This window comes from Triturus cristatus, chromosome 1_2 (assembly GCF_964204655.1).
Source record: "Triturus cristatus chromosome 1_2, aTriCri1.1, whole genome shotgun sequence".
Classification (NCBI taxonomy): domain Eukaryota; kingdom Metazoa; phylum Chordata; class Amphibia; order Caudata; family Salamandridae; genus Triturus; species Triturus cristatus.
Window position 1 is genome coordinate 1,006,601,776 of NC_140580.1, and position 22,593 is coordinate 1,006,624,368.

The 22,593-nt window shown below is 48.5% G+C and overlaps 1 protein-coding gene across 10 annotated transcripts in view; it reads left to right on the forward strand.

Moving 5' to 3' along the window:
* Positions 1 to 22,593, forward strand: part of EHMT1 (euchromatic histone lysine methyltransferase 1) — a 1,124,912-nt gene that overhangs the window by 485,305 nt on the left and 617,014 nt on the right. For all 10 annotated transcript variants that reach the window (XM_085611576.1, XM_085611658.1, XM_085611650.1 and 7 more), the window contains one exon: positions 17,795 to 17,940. In XM_085611576.1, the coding sequence (XP_085467702.1) occupies positions 17,795 to 17,940 (146 nt within the window). The remainder of the gene's footprint in view (positions 1 to 17,794; positions 17,941 to 22,593) is intronic.

A 22,593-nucleotide genomic window follows, 5' to 3' on the forward strand; every position in this document is an offset into this window, starting at 1 on the left:
CCCTTCATCAGCCAGGCTAGCTTGAATCCAGTGGCAAAGTGAGGAAGGGACCCACGTCTGGGCAGACCCTGCCAACTTAGGGCGAACAAAGCAAACACAAGATGATCGAAGGAGCAGTGAAACTTTTCAGACACTCACCCCCAGTCACTGATCTGGGTTGAATCCATCATCATTCTTTAGCTCACTGCACCACCTCAGTTCAGACCCAGCTATATGCAAATCAGTCTTGGCCCTGTGCCTCATGGGAACAGTCCAGCCCGAACTGCCAAGCCATGTCTTCCCTAGACCGGAAACCAGCATCCTAGGACCGGTTTCAACCCAGATCTGTGACTGGGGGTGAGTGTCTGAAAAGGTTCAGCACTCCGCCCATCCTCTCCTTTGTGTTTGCATTGTAGTCCAGCATCTATTTAGAGTAAAAAGCCATTCTTCTATAGTTAGCTACGCAAATTGCTTTATGGACCATTTGATTATACCAGGCCCACGAGCGCAAGTTGAGCTTAACATTCTGTGGAGGCCATTACTTTAGCCAAAAATAAAGAGACCACAACCTCACGTAACTTTGGGTATAGTTTGCAGTACCAATTGCCAATCCCTGGCATGTGTGTTAAATGCCTGTTGATTACTTTTGATAAAATGGCAAATTTTTAGGTAGGAAAATGCCAGTTTGGAGGGGATGGTAGGATTATTGGAAATCAGCTGTTCCCAGAACTTCACAGCACCAGACAGCAAAAAATCAGAGCCTGTGAAATCCTACACTGGCCCTTCTCTTATGGTTACAATCTCTAATTGTATACCTAACCAAAAGCCATCTCTTATATGTATGGTGGAATAGTGTACTTAGGTAATTTTGGTATTTTTTTTAAAAAAGCTGAGAGGCAAATTTCAGCCTCACTTAACATCTGCTGAAGGTAAAAAAAAAAAGCCAAATAATTGTACACTGTTGCGGCGTGGACGAGCAAATCAAGGAAGACTGCTTGGTAATACATTTTAATGTGCGGAAGTGCCACCGCCTCGTCTCTGAGACTTAGCTGTAGTGTCCTCAAGTTGGTACGAGCCTTCTTCCCCTGGCATAAAATATGACATAGCATTTGATCAATTTCGTTAAATGATTGGTGGATTTTAATCATGACGTTTGCAAAAATAAATACAAATAATGAAAGAATAGCCATCTTGACCAATGCGATACGTCCCATAAAAGTAAGAGGTGAGGGATGCCATTGAAGTAGTAGCCCACTCACCTTATTCAGGGTGGTGATATAATTTAATCGAAGTAAGTCTGAAAAGTTTGTTGAAATCCCAAGACATCTAATGGGGCGAGTAGCAGAGTAGTGTAACTTCATTTCCGCTTGCAGAACTGAGGGAGTACTGTTAAATAGAAGGTCTTCAGGTTCGGCATGATTGATCTTGTACCCCCCAATATCTTTAAATTCTTTAATTTTACTGGATGTTTTCCTCCTCAGTGGCCAAATATAATCTTATATTATCCGTAAAAAGTTTGATCTTTGATGCAACCTGAATCGGAGCATTAATTTGTGGGTCTTTTCTTAGTGCAGAGGCTCAATGAATAGGACAAAAAGAACCAGATGACCCAGGGCACCCCACTGCTTGTGAAATAGTTGCAATTTTGACCTCCGTGTTCTTGTAAAGATTCTCCAGTAGGTGAACTAATTTTGTAGGAAAGCCAAAGCGTAATAGTATGATAAACAGAACCTCCCCTTCTACTGGGTTGAAAGCTTTTTCGGCATTGAGCATAGAAATGACCACCTTTTTGATGTTGACAGAATAATAATCGATGGCCTGTAACATGTAACAAGAAGTTGGTATTGGAAGAAATGCAGCTAGTGGGTAGGAATCCACTTTGATCTAAATAGACCAGAGATCATGCTAATGAGACTAGCCTGGTCCTAATCGTTTTTGTAAAGATTTTATAATCACTATTCAACAGGCTAATTAGATGATATGAGCCGGGTTGCTCTGGATGTTTATCCTTTTTAAGAAAGTGAACGATCACCCCTTCCGTGAACAAGCTTTGTAAATCGTATCCTTCTAGAATTTCATGAAAAAAGAGGACTAAAAATGTATCCACTTGAGCTTCAAACATTGTATACTTCGGCGGGGAAGCCATCTCTCCCACAAGCTTTTCCATTGGGAGATTTTATCGCGTCCTGCACCTCCGGTAATGAGATGGTAACATCGGTAGTGGCTTGCAATTCACTAGTAGCCAAATCAAATGCAGAAATTTCTCAATATGCTCAGGAGTAGATCTCTTGGCTGGTGCGTAAAGCCCAACATAGTGATCAAGAAAGACTTTGCCAATTAGATCAGGTTGAGTGACCATTCGGTTCTCAGCTTCATCAAAGATAGCTTTGATGTTCTCGTTATTCCTTTTTTTCCCTCCATGCCAAAAAGCACCCTACATGCTCGCTTTCCTCATAGCCCTTTTGAAAGCATCTATTTTGATTGACTATTTCTCTGGTCATAAAAGTCTTTTTATTTTTGATGTGTTTGAGATACATTGGCTTTGGTGATGGATGTACCGAGTGCGGAGTATAAAAGCGTGGACAGTTAAAGTTTGTGCTGTAGTACCGAGGTCTGTTCTGTCTTTGTTTATTCATTGTGCCATATAAGAGATTCCTTTACTCTAAATAAAAGCCTATGTTAATTTCAAAAAATGTATCTATGGCAAGGCGCATCATCCTAATCCAATTTTCATCTCCTAATGATGATTTATCAAAGCACCGTCTAGGCCACTGAGTCTTCTGATCCCTCAATAATACATCCAAAACAGGCGTTGAATAGTCTGAGAAGGGATTTACTATTAGGTCTGGTTTGCTTCTGCACCATTTATCGGACACCAAAAAAATAAAATCAATCCTAGATCCGGAATTATATGGTTTCTGAAAACAGGTATATTCTCTTCTAGGGATGGTTGACCCGCAAAGGATCAATTAGGGCAAAATCATTACTCAATTTAGCTAAAAAACATGACAACCGCTGCTTATTTTGCTGCTGATCATTCCGTGAGCAATTCAGTCTGACATCCTGGATAACGTTTAAATCCCCCCTAAAACCACAAGCCCCTTTACTTGCAGCATTAGATTATAAACTTTATTAAAGGAGGTAATCTCATCTGCAATAGGACCATAATAGCTAATAAAGTGGATAAGCTGTTCATGGATCCTAAGGCTCACCGATTATCCATCTTGCCTTGAGATCTTTTAACACCTGATGCACCTCACATGAAAGATCTGGTGAGATCTAAACTGCCACCTTCCTAACAGCAGCACTAGTGGATGCATAATATGCATGCAAGATAAATCCTGGGATACACTGCTCTTTTGCCAAGGACTTGAGGTGGGTCTCCTGGAGGAGAAAAGCCTGGGCTTTGGATGTTTTGATCCACGCCAAAATAGACCTGAAGTTGGCCTGATTATTAATCCCATTGGTTTTACAGAATGGAATCATGAAGCGTCTTGTATTCATATCCGCAATTGGGGCTTAATTGAGGAATACCCTTACTCCAAAAAATATTCCAACCTTAATCTGAATTAAGGGTAAATGAGTATGTACATCATATTAAGGTACTCCTTCCCCTAACACTTACTCCCTCAACCCGTATCAGAATATTGAACCTATTGTAGAAAATAACTAGCCTGGTCTACTGGAAGGAAGATCCATGATTGTCCCTTGTAATGGACTTTCCATTTAGATTGCTGAACAATCCTTGCTGGTGCCCCTTGACTCTTGAAGTTGTCAGTCATAGCTTTAAACTCTTTTCACTGTTGTGCTGCGAATAGGGACAGATCTGAAAATATCCTGAAAGAATTATGTTCGAGGCATATGAGCTGCAGATTATACACTGTGCATAGCTCGCCATCTGGTGTTGGGCCCGGATGTTTGCAGTTTGTTCTTCCTCTGGAAAGTCTTTGTAAGTCACGAGTTCGGTGACTCCTCCCTTGGTTCGTATTGCGCATGGGCTTTGGCTCCATCCTCAGATTGTTTTTTTACGCCATCGGGCTCGGATGTAATACTTCGTGCTCCGGTTCCGAACTTTTCAGTTCACCGATCGATGCAAAATCCTCGCTCATCGAGATCCTCTTAATCACCTTCTCTTCGGCACTTCTTCGATTCCGGTCGTCGACGGCGGCCTTCGGGCCTATTCCGGCTCCGGTCTCGGCTGATGGAAAGAACTCCTTTCAAGTAGTGCCCTCGATGTGGGTCCAAGTTTTCCTACACCGATCTCCACGAGGTGTGCAACCTCTGCCTCTCCCCTGAACACGAGGCTCGAGACTGTCCCGCCTGCAAGTCTTTTCGCTCCAAAAAGACTATTCGAGATCGACGGGCTAGACGCAACATGGCGCACTCCTCGACCTCCGCTCCAGTCGACATCTTCGGGGACGACGTCGAAGATCCGGGACAGCAGAACATCGAAGAGGAGGACGACGACCTCGTCAGTGCTTCCGAGGCCGACGATTCAGATGTGGAGGACATCACCCCGGCGCAGAGGGTCGGGAGTACAATACCCCCTCCCACACCCACGCAGACACCCAAAAAGGCTTCGGTCACACCTTCGCCTTCGGGCCTAGGCAAGACCAAGGATACTGCTTCTCACACCCACCTTCTGGCCCGGTAAAGAAGCCTATTAAGCCTTCCGGCAGCTCGGGCTCGAGCCAGCCTACCATCGGTACCGAAAAACACCCTTCGGCACCGAAGAAAAGATCGGCCTCCATCTCCACACCGAACCCAGTATCAAAGCCTTCGGTGTCGAAACCTGGCCTGCCGGTGCCGACCAAACATCACAAGGCCCTCAGCACCGACACTCCCGTGCCGAAGACTTCTTCGGCGCCGACCAAAAAATCGGAGGTACCAAAGAAGCACGGCTTGGACAAGCCTAAAAAGCCGTCGACCCCGAAAACTTCGGCGCCGACCGAACAACCAGTGTTGCAAGAACTTTTTACACCGGATCCTCTCCAAAAGACACTCAACAAGGATCCAAAAACTGGACATTTGACATTGTCTACAAAAAAGAGACACTTGGACAAACCGGCTCCACCTCCACCTCCTAAGAGGAAAGACACTGCTACCTCCCCTTTCAGAGTGCCTTCCCCTCCTCCTCCACCTCCTCCACCCTCCCCACCTCTACCCTCTCCACCCCCGCCTCATCGTTCCCCAACCTTGTCTCCTGTCCCAGACGACTTAGGAGACCCATTTTATGATCCAGCAGATGTGCCACAGGATCCCACCCCTACTGGATCTCCTGACCCATGGGAAGACTATAATAATCCGGACATCCCAGATGTCCCACAGGATGACCTTTACCCATCTAGGCCATCCCCACCTGAAGATTCCTTGGGTTTTCACCACCTATTACAAAGGGCGGCACACTACCACGGGGTGGAGTTACACACTGACCCAGTGGAGGAGGATTTTCTCCTGGACATCTTTGACGATGCACATAGGTCTACTGCCATCCTACCTATGTTAAAAGGGGTGATTAAACATGCACCGGAGGTCTTTAAAGACCCAGTCAGGGCCAGGGTCCTAAACCCCCGTATAGAGAAGAAATTCAAAGCCGCCCCCACAGACCCTTCATATATTAAAGGCCCTGCACCATTGGATTCCCTAGTGGTATCTACTGCTAGGAAACGCTCCAATTCTCAGGCGTCAGGCGAAGCACCACCACCTGACAAAGAGTCCAAGCTCCTAGACGCGTCAGGGAAGCGCACTGCGTCACAAGCCGCCAACATATGGCGTATCGCCAACACGCAAGCGCTATTGGCCAGATATGACAGGGCACATTACGATGAGTTAGAGACCATCATGCACCATCTCCCTGAAAAATAGAAGAACAGGGCCAATGAATTGATCCAAGAGAGAAAACTAATAACTAATACCTCTATTCGCTGTGCCCTAGATGCAGCAGATACAGCCTCCAGGGCCATAAACACCAGTGTCCTTCTACGTCATCATGCCTGGCTCAGAGTTTCAGGTTTTAAACCTGAGGTACAAGCCTCTATATTAAATCACCCATTCGACCAAGATCATCTATTTGGCCGAAAAGTTGATGAAGCCCTCAAAGATGAAAAAAGATACTGACACGGCGAAATCCATGGGAGCCCTACAGTCACACACTCCTAGGCGCTCCTTTCGCCGCTCTTCCTTTCGAGGCACGGGCAGAGGCTACTCCTCGGATAGTGCATCCACGTCCTACAAATCCCCTCCTCAATCTACCTTCACAAAGGGTTATCAAAGAGGCGGATACAGAGGCAATAATAATAAGGGCAGAGGCAAAACAAATACCGCCTGCTCTGCCACACCTACTACCCAATGACTTTCCCCCGCTCCCTCCAGACCATTCCACTCCGGTCGGGGGCAGAATACAACATTTCCTTCACGTCTGGGAGACAATCACCTCAGACAGATGGGTGACACAAATTATTCAGTCAGGGTATTGCTTAGAACTAACATCTGCCCCCCCCCCCCCCCCCAAACATTCCACCCAGGCACCGCCCTATGTCTTAAGAACATACTGCACTGCTAAAACAGGAGGTGACCTCCCTCCTGCAAAAAGGAGCCATAGAGCAGGTCCCCATAAATCAGCAAAATTTAGGGGTCTACTCCCTGTACTTTCTGATTCCAAAGACAGACGAGACTCTACGACCTTTCCTAGATCTCAGACCTCTAAACACTTACATACATTCAGACCATTTTCACATGGTAACCCTTCAACAGGTTCTCCCACTTCTCTCCCAGAACGATTTTCTCACCACTCTGGACTTGAAAGACGCATACTTTCATATTCCAGTACACCAGTCTCACAGAAAGTACCTCAGATTTGTGGTGGACGGGCAACACTACCAGTTCAAGGTGCTCCCGTTCGGGGTAACAACAGCACCAAGGGTATTCACCAAGTGCCTAGCAGTAGTGGCTGCACACCTCAGAAGACAGCACATTCACGTCTTCCCGTATCTGGACGATTGGCTAATAAAAGCCACGTCCTACGAACAATGTGTGCAACATACCGCCGCTACAGTCCAACTACTCCACCAGCTAGGGTTCACGGTGAACCATAAAAAATCCCACCTGCTACCATCACACACAGAAGAATACCTCGGTGCCACTATAGACACCTCAAAAGCCATAGCCTATCCCAATCCTGCCAGGATTGCAAAGATACAGGCTCTGCGTCAAAAATTCATATCTCAACACTCTCTCCCAGCAAGAGTGTTTATGCAACTGATAGGGATGATGGCCTCTTGCATCTTCATAGTGCCCCATGCAAGACTCCAGATGCGTCCACTCCAAGAGTGCTTAGCGCGCCAGTGGAACCAGGCCCAGGGACAACTGGCAGATCTGGTGTTGGTAGACTGTCGCACCCATCGCTCTCTGCAGTGGTGGAACACCACAAACCTTTCCAGAGGTCGACCGTTCCTGGACCCGGTCCCACAGATAATCCTCACAACAGACGCATCGCTCTCCGGCTGGGGAGCTCATCTATTACATCTCACAGCACAGGGCACATGGACGCCACAACAGAAGTTACTCCACATCAACCATCTGGAGTTACTAGCAATCTTCCTCGCCCTAAAATCCTACCAGACGCAGATTTCATCCAAGGCAGTCCTCATTCGCACAGACATGACTGCCGTGTACTACATTCAAAAGCAGGGGGGCACACACTCTCCACAGCTCTCTCAGCTAGCACAGAGCATGTGGAGATGGGCAATTCCACAAAAAATCTTTATCCTGGCCCAACACGTCCCAGGAGTCCAAAACACCGTGGCAGATCTGCTCAGCAGACAGACGCAGCAGATCCACGAGTGGGAACTTCACCCACAAGTTCTTCACCCGTTCTTTCAGAAGTGGGGACATCCACACATAGATCTATTTGCCACCCACGAAAACAAAAAATGCCCAAGCTTCGCCGCCAGATATCCACACCCATTGTCCAAAGGCAATGCGATATGGATGAACTGGTCAAACAAATTTGCATACGCTTTTCCACCTCTCCCACTAATTCCATTAGTGGTGCGAAAGCTACAGCAGCATTCCCTATCACTGATCCTAGTAGCTCCAACATGGGCCAGACAACCGTGGTACACCACATTGCTGGAACTCTCAGTAGTACCACACCAAAAGCTACACCTCTCACCAAGCCTCCTAACCCAGAACCATGGAGAGATCAGGCACCCGGACCCAGCTCAGCTCAACCTTGCGATCTGGCTCCTGAGGTCCTAGAATTTGGATACCTTAACCTTCCCCCTGATTGCATGAACATTATCAGGGAAGCTAGACGCCCTACTACTAGGGCATGCTATGCTGCAAAGTGGAAAAGATTTGTTGTTTACTGCCACAACGACACAATCAATCCTTTAAATGTGTCCATACAGCACATCATATGTTATTTACTCCACCTACAAAGGTGTAACCTAGAATATACTTCCAGTAGGTTACACCTCGCTGCCATTTCTGCTTACTTACAGAACAGGCAGCACCTATCACTCTTCAGAGTGCCTGCCATCAAGGCCTTCATGGAAGGCCTCAAAAGAGTAATTCCACCCAGAGTACCACCCTCACCGGTCTGGAATTTGAATATAGTTCTCACACGGTTAATGGGACCCTCTTTCGAACCATTACATAAATGTGAGCTCCAATTTCTCACATGGAAAACAGCTTTTCTAGTGTCCATCACTTCCCTCAGAAGGGTTAGTGAAATACAAACACTCACTATACAGGAACCTTTTCTCCAAATGCATCAGAACAAGGTTGTACTCCGCACCAACCCAAAGTTTCTACCCAAAGTCATTTCTCCATTCCATTTAAACCAGTCTGTAGAATTACCAGTCTTTTTCTCACAACCTCAAACTGTTGCGGAAAGAGCGTTACACACACTGGATGTAAAAAGGGCTTTACTTTACTACATCCAACGCACACAACCTTTCAGGAAAACCATACAGCTATTTGTCTCCTTCTCTCCACCACATAAAGGCAACCCTATTTCTAAATCAGGGATAGCTAGGTGGATTGTAAAATGCATACAGATTTGCTACCACAAAGCAAAATGAACGCTATCGGTTCCCCCTAAAGCCCACTCTACAAGAAAGATAGGGGCTTCTATGGCTTTTCTAGGAAACATACCACTAGATGACATATGCAAAGCAGCCACATGGTCAACACCGCACACTTTCACAAAACATTACTGTGTAGATGTGCAAACCAAGCAACAAGCTACTGTGGGCCAGGCTGTACTCAAAACACTGTTCCAAACAACTGCAACGGATACCGGTGGTCGCCGCTAGGGTTGGGTACTGCTTTATAATCTATGCACAGTGTATAATCTGCAGCTCATATGCCTCGAACGGAGTATGCTACTTACCAGTATGCATCTGTTCTTGGCATGTAGAGCTGCAGATCTATACACGCCCACCCGCCTCCCCGGCTACCTGTATCCGTTCCAGTCTTATCTTATTTAGATACACCACACATGGGTTTCTTTACTGTTACCACTACGCTCCATTTTTCCCTGCTGGCGAAAAACAATCTGAGGATGGAGCCGAAGCCCATGCGCAATACGAACCAAGGGAGGAGTCACCGAACTCGTGACTTCCAAAGACTTTCCAAGAGGAAAAACAAACTGCAAACATCCGGGCCCAACACCAGATGGCGAGCTATGCACAGTGTATAGATCTGCAGCTCTACATGCCAAGAACAGATGCATACTGGTAAGTAGCATATTCCTTTCTGAGGTTTGATCTGTTTTATTCCTTACTGCGCTGGTCATTATCCGCTCTTTTATACGAAAGTCTCTAAAGTTCACCAAGATAGTTTGTGGATACTTTATATTGGGGGGGCAGAAATGCAGAAACACGGTGCACCTGTGTAATTGTAATATCCGTGTTCTTAACTGCTAGTTCCTGGGCCACATACTTATTAATTAGATCTGTAATTAATTTGGTGACAGTGCGTAAGAAAGAGCCCTCTTTATTCATGGTTTCCCCCACTTTTTGCCAAACTGCTGATATACTTTGAAAGAGTGTACCCGGGGTTCCTGCCAAACAGGTACCCAGGGCCTATGTTCTTTCCCTAAACTGCATTGAGACAATAGCCAATTGGCACTCTTTAGCCACTTGTCAGTCCCTGGTAAATGGTACCACAGGTACCAAGGGCACTCTGGCCAGGGATGGCCTTTAAGGGCTGCAGCACTTATTATGCCACCCATAGAGGCCCTGAACCGTTGCACACAAACACTGCCATTGCAGACTGCGTGTTTTGATGCAGAACAAAGTGAAGAGTCGACATGGCACACATACCTGTGTGCCATGCATACAACCCACTGCCTGGGCATAGGTCAGCCACCCCTCTATCTGGGTGCACTATCCCATTTGTGAGGGTACAGGTGCTTGAGCCCTGTACCCCTACAGTGTCTAAGACAATTCTTAGACATTGTAAGTGCAGTAATAACATTAAGAGTATATGGTGTTGGCAGTTTGTCCTGACGAACTCCCCAGACCAATAATGGCTTTACTGAAAACTGGGAAGTTTGGCATTAAACTTGTCAGCACATAAAACCCGCACTGATGCCAGTGTGCGATTTAATGAAAAATGCACTCAGAGGGCATCTTAGAGATATGCCTGAAAAATGACCTAACTAGTGTCCTGGCTAAGTAGCTGCTCACCGGCTGCCACCGCCAGACATGTTTCTGGATCCCTGGGTCGAGAGCCTGCTGGCCTTTTGGGGGGTGGGGAAGAGACGAGGTGCCAAGCCTCCTTCCCCAGGAAGGCAAGGTCCACGAAGGCTAAGCTTAAAAAGGCTTGCCTCCTTTGTGAGCTGCCCCAGCCCTTTGCTGCTTCCAGCAACTGGCTCCCACCGGTTCTGACCCCCACTTTGTGCTCACCTTTGCCAACGAGGTGAAGCACAACTCTGTCCCTGCCATCTTGTAGATGGGGGACCCAGCCAACCAGAACAGGCATATGCCCCCCTCCTACTGGAGGGTGGCATAATAGGGGGACTTATTGGTCCCAACCTTTACTTACCTGTAACACCCCATAATCTAGCATTTAGAGGCAACCCCGAACCGTGCCTCTGCAGACAATAACCAACCAGAAGAGAAGGACTGAAGAAACTGTGCTAAAACTAAGAAGAGGAGGATGCCCACTGACTTGGCCCCAGCCCTACCGGCCTGTCCGCAACTCAAAACTGCTCCAGCAAAATCCCGGTATGTCCTGCAGCCAGCAGATTCAAGAACCTGACAGACCTACCCTGCCCTCCAAACCCAAAACTTTGTCCCCCGTGAGCACCGGATTTGCTCATCAGCAGACTCCGGCCCCAGCCTAAACCTCAAGACTGCACCCAACGCCCACAGCCCGAGTTGGAGTGGCCCAACACCACGAAGAGGTCTCCCCGGTAATCTTGACCTGAGATCTGGTGATCCCTGTCCTGCCTTGAATTTCCAAGTGAAGCCTGCAGCCCCTTTCTGAAGGATCCCCCGGACTGCAACTGGAACTGGTCAGAAAAACCATACTCCTAAAGACACCCATGCACCCGACATCCCACGGTCTTGGGTGGCCCAACCAACGGTGTCCCAGCATCCCCAGGCATCCCAACTTACCTCCAACTGGTGGTCACCTCCAGAAGATCTTTGTCCTTGTGCCTGATGACTTTGTTGTAACCGAAGAACCCCCATTGAAAAAAACAGGTCACCCGATGCCAAAACCGCACCCTGTACCCAGTGCCGCAGCGCTGCTGTGGGTGTACTTTGGTAGCTAACTTGGATCCCCCTTTACCCTCAGGCTAACACCAGGAGCTTCGCTCCCACAACCTTGTGGCCTGTCCGTGAGCAGCCACCAACGAGCAGCTATCCTCGATTGGATAACATTGGGCCTCAGCACTCTGCATCCGGCTGCCCTAGTGCTGCTGAGAGTATAACAGGAGTGTATCCTTGACCCTGGGGGAACCCTGGTTCTAACCTTAGAATTCCAACTCCCACAAATAAGTACTTGCGTGCAAACTGTTAACTTCATTTCTCTCCATAGGATTGCATTGACTGGTTTTCTTGAAAATTGTTCTAAGTGTGAAGTTGGTTTGTTTGGAACATCCAAAAACAGCATGTGTTTTAAAAGTTAATTATTTACCTTTTGTCTAGGATATGTCTCAGTGGAATATCTAGGCATATCACACTGATTAGCAAAAGTAATCTGAAAAGTAACATACATAGTGATCTCCGGCCAGGCGTCGTCCGCGCACGTGACGTCAGTGAGGTCACAAGTCCCACCCTGGTGTGCCTATGTCAGTTTTTTCCTTTTCCGCGTGCAACGCGGATCCGATTTGTGCTCGGGGCCTTTCCGTTACGCTATTGCTGCGTGTGTGGGAACAGTGTGCGAATGCCTTCGGGTTTTAAACCTTGCTCGTCGTGTGGCCGCCACATGTCGGCGACGGATCCTCACCCCATCTGTATGTGGTGTTTGGGGGAGCTCCACGACTCCACTGATTGTGAGGCGTGCCAGCAGATGAAGCCGAAGTCCTGGCGGGAGCGCTGGATGAAACTTCTTTCGACTCGTGTGTCCAGATCGGCGCCCTGTCCGGCCCCTGCTGAGGGTTCTTGGGCCCACGGCTTCCCTCGCCGACTTCGATCTTCTTCTAGGTCGCAAGAGCACCGCTCACCTATTGGTAAGTGTCACAGTATGTCCCCGAGGGTCGGGTTCTGGCCTGTCGGGGGCGTGGGCTCTCCGCGGGTGGTGCGGCCCCGTGTGTCATCCCCATATTCGCCGTTTCCCGGCTTGGGGGCGTCCTGAGCCCAGTTGGAGACCTATGCGGCGGCTTTGCAGGCCTCGCTGGCTTCTCCTCCTTCCCCTCCTAGGACGTCAGTGGATCCCTTGCAGTGTGCGGGGCCCTCCGCTGCGTCGCCGGCGGCTCCTGCCCCGGCGTTGAGTGATTCGGATCCAGGCTCGGAGCATGTGGTACCGTTGGGGTGCGGTCCTTCGGGGGTCCCTCCTTCGGACCACGGCGCCTCTGCTTCGCCGCAAACTCCCGCGGGAGTCCCTGTGGTGTCGTGGTAGGTCGCCGGGGCTCGGGTCGCACCCCCGAGCCGTCCTCGGGACAGGGGGCGTCCATGGCCGAGGTGGCGCCGGCGGTTACTGCCCCTGCCGGCACCACAGGGGTCGGCGGAGAGCCCAACTCGCCCTGTGACGAGTCGCCGCTGGCGGGGGACTCCTCGTCCTTCCCCGGGCCCTTCTCGTCCCTCAACGCAGGCAGCTGCCTCGTCGGAGGTCGGGTCGGCGCCGTTACGGCGCCACCCCGGCTCCGGCCCAGCTCCGGTCGCCTTCGCCTTGTGCTGTGTCGGAGGTCGCCTCGGCATCTCCTCCGGTGCCGTTCGCCGACGGTGGCCTACCTAAGGTTGCGGACTCTACGGCGCTGGGCCGATGTCGGGTCGTTGACTCGTCTTCAGACACCTCCTCTTCTTCAGAGGTTCGGCAGTTGCTGGTGTCATCCTCGCTGGAGATGGCCCGCCATGTCGTGGCTTTTTCCCCGACGTCGTCAAAAGATGGCGCCTCGCCGTCCCCACGACAGCGGTCTTCGCCGGAGGAGCTGAAGGTCCCCCACTCCTCGGTCCCTCTTCCTTCTTTCCGGCCTTGGCCCTTCCTTCCTCCGGTTGGCTTGGGGGATGGCTGCCTTAGTTTGCAGCCGTCGCCTAATGAGGAGCTGCTTTCCCCTCTGCGGGGCCCCACGGAGGCAGGTGCGGCTTTCGCCCGTGCTGTTTCCACGGCTGTGGGAATTTTGCGTATGGGTGATCCAGCTGCCCATTTCCCCGCCGATCATCTTTTGGAGGCTCTCCACGAGGGCTCTGGTGGTAGGGAACTGCTGCTTCCCTTCGAGGGTTCACTCCATTCTTCTCTCTTGGGGACTTGGGGAAGTCCTGCCACGGGGGACCCGGTGCCCCAGCACCTTCTGCACCGCCACCATCCGGCACCGCGTGATCCGGTGTGCCTTTCTTTTCACCCTTCGACCAGAGGCCCCCTTTTCCAGTCTGCCTTTCCTGCTTTGCCACTGCTTTTGTCTTCCTCGTCACAGGAGGCACGCTGGCTGGACTCCTGGGAGCGCAATATGTTTGCCGTGACCAGTGTGGCTCTGCCTTCCCTCAACACACTGTGTGTTTTGGCTAGGGCCACTTCTTGTTTGTGGGAGTTTGCGGAGTCCCTTATGTCTGCCGCTTCTCAGGAGGGTGCCTGTGTGGATTTGCGACACCATGTCTTAGATGGTCGGGAGCTGGCGGCGTTTATCCTTCGCTCCGCTCTGGACATCTCGGAGGTGCTGGGTTGTGCCATGGCTTCTTCGGTGGCCCTTCGTCGTCATGCCTGGCTTCGGAACAGTGTGTTTCCGGAGAATGTTCGGGACCGGCTGGTGGACCTTCCCTTCGATGGTGCTCTCTTGTTCCATTTTCCTACGGACTTGGCCATCCAGAGGTTCTTGGCGGGGCTTCGTCCTCGTCCCCCTCCCCCTCCCCCTCAGTGACCTGTGTGTTGCTCTGGTTCTGGGAGCTGTTCTTCTGTTGGGGCGGGTCGCCCCGGTTGTCTGGCTGAGGTTGTGGTTCTGTTGGCTGCTGGCCACCCCATTTTTGACTGTGGGTTTTTCCTTTGGGTTTTTCACACCATGCTGGGCCTGCGATTGGGCTTTCTGCGTTTCCCATCTGGCTGCTTGATCTGCCACAGTTCTTTCTGTTGTCCTCTGCTGCGGAAGTTTTTCCCTAAGAGTTTCCCATGTCTTGGGATGGGACATGCCCCATGTGGAGCAGGGTTGGCTGTTATATAGCCCTGGTATGTGCTGGGGAGTTGTGGTCGCCTGCGGGCTTCTGCTCTTCGTGGCTTTATGATATGTTGCGGATGCAACCTCCTTCTTCGCCTTTTTGCTTGAGTATTGGTTCTGTGGTGTTCCTGGCGTCTGGCGGAGCTTGCCAGTGCCGCCCTCTTGTTCTTTCTGCACCGTTGTGCCTTCTTGGGGATTTAGTGGGACTGTCATCCTGCCTTCTCCGCTGCTTCCAGTGGGCCTTGTTGGATGCTTCTTCCTAGGTGACCTTGGGTTTCCCTTTTTCGGCTTCTGCCTGCTTCTTGCTGCCGGCGCCATCCTGTCTGGGATTGCCTTTGCTCTGCGTCTTCTCCTTGGAGTCTTTAGGTTGCTCTTCTCCTTCGGTGCCCCCTTTTTGGCCTTGGGCGGAGGTTTTGTTGCCTCACGTGGGTGTGGGGTGTTTGGCCTCTCTGCGCCTTGCCTTGTTTCCTCTGCTGAGTGAAGACAGGCCATCCTCCTCTTCTTCATTTCCCCTTGCCTGAGGGACAGGGCTCGTCGTCCTGTTTGGGACTTGGCCCCCGTGTGGGCCTCTGTTCGGCGCAGCTGGGTGGGGTCCTCTCGCAGACCCTCCTTTCCCTTGGGTATGGCTAGGATATATATTCTACGTGAAGGAATCTGCGGCTAGTAGTCTCTATCAGATGTATGAGTTACTTACCTTCGGTAACGGTGTATCGGGTAGAGACGATTCTAGCCGATGATTCCTTCACGGCCCGCTCTTCCTCCCCGTTCTGCGAGGGCTTGTGATTTGATTTTTGCACTCGCTTCCCTGTGGGTGGCGGTGTCTTCTATGAGAACGTTCTTTCCCTCTTTCTATCAGGCTGTCTCCTTTTTTCTCCCCGTTGTCACATGGGAGGTTAGGTTGTTGGTACTTCTGGCTCTTTGCGATCCTTGAGGTTGGGGACTTTTGGCTGTGCCTCTGCCCTTGTTCGTGATGGGGGTTGTCATACTTTGTGATGGGGATGTCTTCGAGTTTTGTCGTTCCCTGTGTGTCCCCAGCTGGTTTCCCTTCCTTGTCTTTGGTTGGGATTGTAGTCCTGTTTCATGTTATCGTGACCTCTTTACATATGTCCCTTGTCTTTGGGGGGGGGGGGGGGGTGTTGTCTCTGTACTCGCACAGTTGCTGCTCTGTCCTTTATTCTTTCCCTGCCTTTGGGTACTGCAGTGCCGGGCACTGCTTTATATGGTGTTGTTCTTCACCATGCCTTTTTGGCTCTTTTGCACACTGTTCCTATACTCTCACAGTTTTGTCTGCTAGCTCCGCGTTGTGGTGCAGAAAAGTCCTCTGAAGAAAACTGACGTAGGCGCGTCGGGTTGGGACTTACGTGACCTCGCTGACGTCACGTGCGCGGATGACGCCTGGGCGGAATCGCGTGATGTCGTCCCACCGGCACGCAGGGATGCTGGGCAAGAAAGTTTTACGGACCCAGTCTCATGCCTGGGGATAATTCTACGTGAAGGAATCTGCGGCTAGAATCGTCTCTCTACCAGATACATCGTTACCGAAGGTAAGTAACTCGTACTTCAGGCCCCCGAGAGCAGCAAGCTCTCGACCAAGGGGTCCAGGAACCTGTCTAGTGGTGGCAGCCTAAGCAGCCACTCAGTCAGGTCACTAGGAGTTGGTCGAGTTTCTGGGGCAATCTCTAAAATGCCCTCTGTTGTGCGTTTTACAGTAAATTTCACACTGGCATCAGTAGTACAGGTGAGTTCTCGGCTATGAAGGACCATTTAGTGATCTTCAGTTTTCCAACAACTCCCCCAGTCCTTTGAGTTGCTTGTTTCGTGGCCTGATTGTGTAACTAGAGCCTCCTCGTCATGACAGAAGCCACCCATCTTCGTACTTAATACGGAAAACTAAGGTCTCATTACTCTACAGTCCTTACTGTACTAGCTGAAATCCATGTTTTCAACAAAAATAAGGATTGGTATATCTAATAAGGCTCTTGTTTTGTATGAACTCTCTGCATTGCTTTCAGAGCTGTGGCTTTGTTTCTCTGTCTTCATTGTTATTCTCTTTGTAGTCCTCGGGGACCTCTTGTGTGGTGCAGCACCATCTTGGTTGGTTCTTTTGTTTCCATACACTTGTCTGACTGCTAAATGTTCTCTAGTGGATAATCACAAGAAATGTCAGTGAGCTATCCAGCTTTTCATAAAATGCCCATGGCATATCTGGAAAAGTATTTGTAAAAAAAAAAAAAAAACAATCACATTTGTTCTGCTGGCTGTGTTGCAGGGCTTCAAAATCACAAGCTTATGTTAGAAAGTGTTCATTTAGAATAGATCACGCCTCCTTTCAGCACATATATTTTCATGTTTAGCATATTTTTTGTACCTGCTGAGCTTTTAGCAGAGGGGCAGATCCAAGACTCTTCAAAATGAACACTTACTGAATTTAATGCACACAGTTTGGATGCCTAAAATGTTCTCCTGATTCAGCAATCGCTACCTGGAATTGTATGAAATTTATCTTGTTTTTCTAATTTTGGCTGATTAAAATACAAAGTAGAAGTTAGGAGGAGAGAAGCCAGAACACTTTATATAAACCATGGGTAGGTTATAAATAAACCACTCATGTGCATTGTCATATTTTCCTACGTTTTCAGGATGGCGGGGACTTTTGCAATATTTCAGTCATTAGGCCAAGATTAAATTTGTAACATTCTTGCTCTTTCCTGTCATGAACCTGTGAGTATTCGTGTGATGTGTGTGTGGGGGGAGGAGGGGTTGGAAACTACTTCTGTTGCGCTTTAAAATGTATAACTTCGCACAGTTGTACCACATACACATATGTATGTTATACATCATGGTGTACCCCGTCTCTGTGTTTTCATCTCTGATAATATTGCACAGCAATTTTGTGTGTGCTTCTTGCAAACACTGAAATAAATTGTTCTTTTGTAAAAAAGAAATCCACAAATGTTGTTTACCTCAGTAACTAGAGTTAACGTAATATTGCAGGTCCTTCAAATGGCGAGGAATTGGTGGAGACAGATGGGCTTCAGGAAGTACCGCTCTGCAGCTGCAGGATGGAAACACCAAAGAAAGATGAGATTACCATGCTTGCTAATGAGCAGTGCATGGCGACCGAGAGCACGGACGGAGAGGTATGAACATTGATATGTACTGAAGGAAATGTTTTGTTCATTTAAAGTTTTGTGGGGTGGTGTGTGTTTGTAAAGCCCAACAGTCCACCACTTTTTAGTCTCAGAGATACCAGTGGTACATTGGTTTGACAGTCAGTTAATGCACATATGAAGTGAAAAAGAATGTACATCCTCCGAAGATTTTTTTAATACCCATTTTTATTATTTTATTCATAAAACACGAACATCAGTACAGTCAAACTAATTTTGTCACAGTCTCCCCCCAAATACACAGACTTAACCCCATCAGTCATCTAAACCCAAACCAGAAGAATCCCTCCATTTGTCCCAAATCTTCCCATGTTTCTGGGGACATCACCAGGTCATGTAAATTAGCATTTTCTGCTGGGCACACCAGTCCATCCCCGTTCCCCAAGCTGTCAATGAAGGTGGGTACAGCGAATTCCACCCACAAGCAATGTCTTAGTGATGGGGTGGGCCACCAAGGCAAATTCCAGTCTCTTGTCTCCCGACATTCCCCCCACCCCCCTGCCCACAATAACCCCTCCAGATCAAGGACTGACAAGAATTCTTGCTATATCGACTAACAGTACGGGACCAACACTGGGTAGGATCAATCCACATGAAAAACCTTGACATCAGTTGCCTTGTAGCAAAAGCATTTGCCTTGCAAAATCCTACCCACTCGCTGCAGCCGCTGGTAGGTCACAAAGGTTAAATGGAGATAGTTGAATTGAATCAGTTTAAGGCATGTGGAGATGGCCAGTTCCCATGCAACCATCCTAGTGGCCCTCTAGCCAGTGTTGTCCGGTTCCCCAACGAACACCTACCACCTCTGTCTCAGCCTCGCAAAGTGGTCGGGGAAGTTAATGACCAGTGAACTGTAGACCTGCAATATAGTGCCAAGGGTAAGCCTGCCAGTGAGCAGTTTGGCCCACGGCAGGCTAAAATCCAAGATCGCAATGTCTAATAGGTGGTGGGCCACAAGAACTTGTCAGAGCTGCAGGTACTTATAAAATTGAGTATTAGATAGTTGTTATTGCTGTTGTAGAGCCTGGAAAAACTGAAAGCTGCTCCCTGACCCAGAGGTCCCTTAAGTGGGAAATAACTATAATGTCCATTTTAGCAAACCCAGCCAGGCCTGACATGTGATGTAACCAGGTGCCCAGCCAGAGAGGAATCTTGCACATCAATCTATGGTCCTAGCCCGTAAGGCAGAGCGCCACTGTCAAACTCAAGAAGACCACACGGCTAATGTTTGGGAGGGACCGTGGAATCTGAGAACGGTACAGGATGCCCATGATTCGGTCAAGCCTCATCAGGGCCAACTTGGCCCTGTAGTTGAGTCGCTCCAACCCCCATTAAGCCAGTCGTTGACCACATTCACCCTGGAAGCAATATAGTATTGATGGAGGTCTACCATTCCCATACCCCCATCATAAGGTGACCGGTGTCGATTATCAAAGGTAATACAGGGCCAGTGGAGTTAAGGACTGTGAACCATTTGGTGCGGATATGGAAAGGAAATGTTTTTAAAACTAGGGAGCACCATCATTTTGAAGAGGGCTACACGCCGAGGAGGTAGACCTGCCCATTTCTAGAGGTCCTCTTCATGTTAACTACCAGGGGAGATAGGTTAAGGGGCCATGTTAGCTTGGAAAGCAGGTAAATATGGATACCCAGATTATGAAAGGTCTGGCGATGTACAGGAATCGCTGCTCGCCAAGAACAGAGGCTCTAATTGTCCTGTAACAGGATTAATATCGATTTTGCGGTGTTAACTCGGGTGCCCGAGGCTTCCCTATATATGCTCAAAAGTTCCAGACATTAGGGGCACGAGGACAGAGGATTAGCCAAAAAGAGCAGAACATCATCCTCGTAGAGCGCAATATGCTTCTCTGGACCATCCCTGTCCCTAGCATCGCATCTCGAGCTTCGCAAGCAGCTCAATGGTGAGGGCAATGAGGAGGGAGAAAAGAAAGAAGGCAGCCCTGATGGCACCCCAACCAATAGGGAAGGGGGAGGAGACTCACCCATTTATGCGGACCTGCGCCAACGGTTCAGAAAACAGGAGCTTAATTAGCCGGAAGGGAGGGGGTGGGGGCAAGCCCCACGCGTGCCAGGACCATTCTCTAGAAGGACCAATCGAGTGTGTCGAAGACCTTCTCAAAGTCTGTCAGGAGCAAGGCCACAGAGTGGAAGGAAGTGGTGTCCCTGTGACAGAGCAAGCAGAACACTGTGGATGCAGTGCTGCGTGCTACAGGCAGGCATTTAACCCCTTAACTGCTGGGCCCTTTTTTGGCTATTTGTAGTAGTTCGCGTTTAGGCCTCTGTAACTTTTTGACCACATAAGGTATCCACGCTAAATTTGCATCCTTTTCTTCCAACATCATGGGGAATCTAAAGGTACCCAGGGTTTGTGGATTCCCTGGAGGGGTCCCAGATTTTAGCCAAAATACAGCTACATTCTGTTTTTTTGGTGAAAAATGGGAAAAAAGTCCTGCATATGAAAGTGTTAGGGTTTTTCCCTGCAAATGGTAGCTAAAAAGGGTTTGTGAGGCTGAAATCTCAATTTTCCCAGCTTTTAGGGAATGACAGACTTTTGTCAGAAAACCAAAAACTTTAACACAGTTTTGGCATTTTTTTGGGACATAGCCTATTTTTGCTATTTTTTGTGCTTTCAACCCTCCTTCCAGTTCATGGTAGACATAGGTTTGAAATCAATAATGGATCCTGGAAATCTATATATTTTATAATAGTAGACAAAATGCTGAATTCAGCAAGGGGTCATTTGTGTAAATCCATCAAGGTTTTGTATAGACACTAACAGTTAAATATAGGAAAAATGGAAAATTAGTTGAAAAAAACAGCCTTTTGTGTCCACGTTTTCACCTGTAACTTCTTCTAATTATGACAGCTCTTTGAAAGCAATATACCGTTACATCCACTGGACCTTACTGGTTGTGGGGATATATAGGACTTGTAGGTTCACCAAGAACCCAACGAACCCAGAGCCAAAAACTGAGCAGCGTCTTGCAATGTTTTTTTATTATGTACCGGGTATATAGCAAGTATTCTGGGAAAATATATACATGGAAAATTCGGTATGAAAGACTCCTATGTATTTCTGAAATGGGAACTAAATATAGAGTTTAGAAACAGTAGATATTTGCACCTTTCCTAAATTGGGAATACTCATGACTAGCATGAGAATTTTCAGTCATTTTTCAAAATGACTTTTTTATTTTTTTATACATTGTCGTTCATTTGGAAGGCAGAAATGCATCGAAATTCTATCGGTAAAAACAGTTGCTTTACAAATCTGAATTACCCTAAGTCGCCCGATAAAAATGGTACCTCACTTGTGTGGGTAGGCGTAGTGCCTACGACAGGAAACGGGTGAAAATGCAACGTGAACACACCACATTTTCACAATGAAAAATTATCCTTTTTTTGCAAAGTGCCTAGCTGTAGTTTTTGACCCTTGCTCTGCCGGCACCCAGGGAAACCTAGCAAACCTATACATTTTTGAAAACTAGACACCCAGGGGAATTCAGGATGGGGTGACTTGACTGGCTCTCACCAGTTTCTGTTACCCAGAATCCCTTGCAAACCTAAACAATTGTCAAAAAAATCACATTTTCCTCACATTTCTGTGGTGGAAAGTTCTGGAATCTGCATGGATCCACAAATTTCCACCCACCCTGCGTTCCCCAAAGTCTTCCGAGTAAAAAGGTATCTCACTTGTGGGGGAGGCCCAAGTACCCGCGACAGGAAACGGCCCAAAACGCATTGAGGTGACATTAAACCTGGTTTTGCAAGGGGGATCACCTTGGTTTTTGGCCCGGTGCTTGGCGGCCAGCTAGGGAAACCTATCAAACCCACACATTTCTGAAAACTAGACACCCAGGGGGTTCCAGGGAGGTATGGCTTGCGTGGATCTCCACACTTGTGTGGGAGGCCCAAGTTCCCGCGACAGGAAACGGCCCAAAACATTTTGTGATAGGCAATTTTGATGTTGATGTGTTCCCGCTGTCTTAGTGCGTGTAGAGTGGAAGAATTGGTAATGGGAAGTGTGAGATCAAAGCCTGTGGTAGTCTTGCGAAAGGATGTGTCTCTCTTGAAGATTGATTGATTGAAGTAAAACCAAGGGTATGCCCAGACGTGGGTCCCTTGCTCACTTTGCCACAGGATTCAAGCTAGCCTGGCTGATGACGGCTGATTAGCCAGAAACCGGTCCCAGGATGCTTGTTTCCAGTCCAGGAAAGGCATGGCTTGGCAGTTAGGGCTGGACTGTTCCCATGGGGCACTGGGTCAGACTGATTTGCATATGGCCATGTCTGAACTGGGGTGACGGAGTGAGCCCCTGTACTTTACAGATAAGACGGGACTGCCCTGTGTTTGATTGGGCTCTTGAGGCAGCCCTTGACGTTTAGGGTAATAACCTAAAGGGGGCGAGCCATCATGGGTACCCTGAGAGTGCTGTATGCTCCCTGGCTGGATTATCCATGTATGGCCTGGGGATAACCTGTCCCAGGGACTGGCAGTTGTACACATATGATATAGCGAGTGCTGTAAGCATGAAAGAATTCCCATCTTAAACAAAAACCCCTTCAACTGAACAAATGAAATGTAAGTAGAAACTTTTTTTAT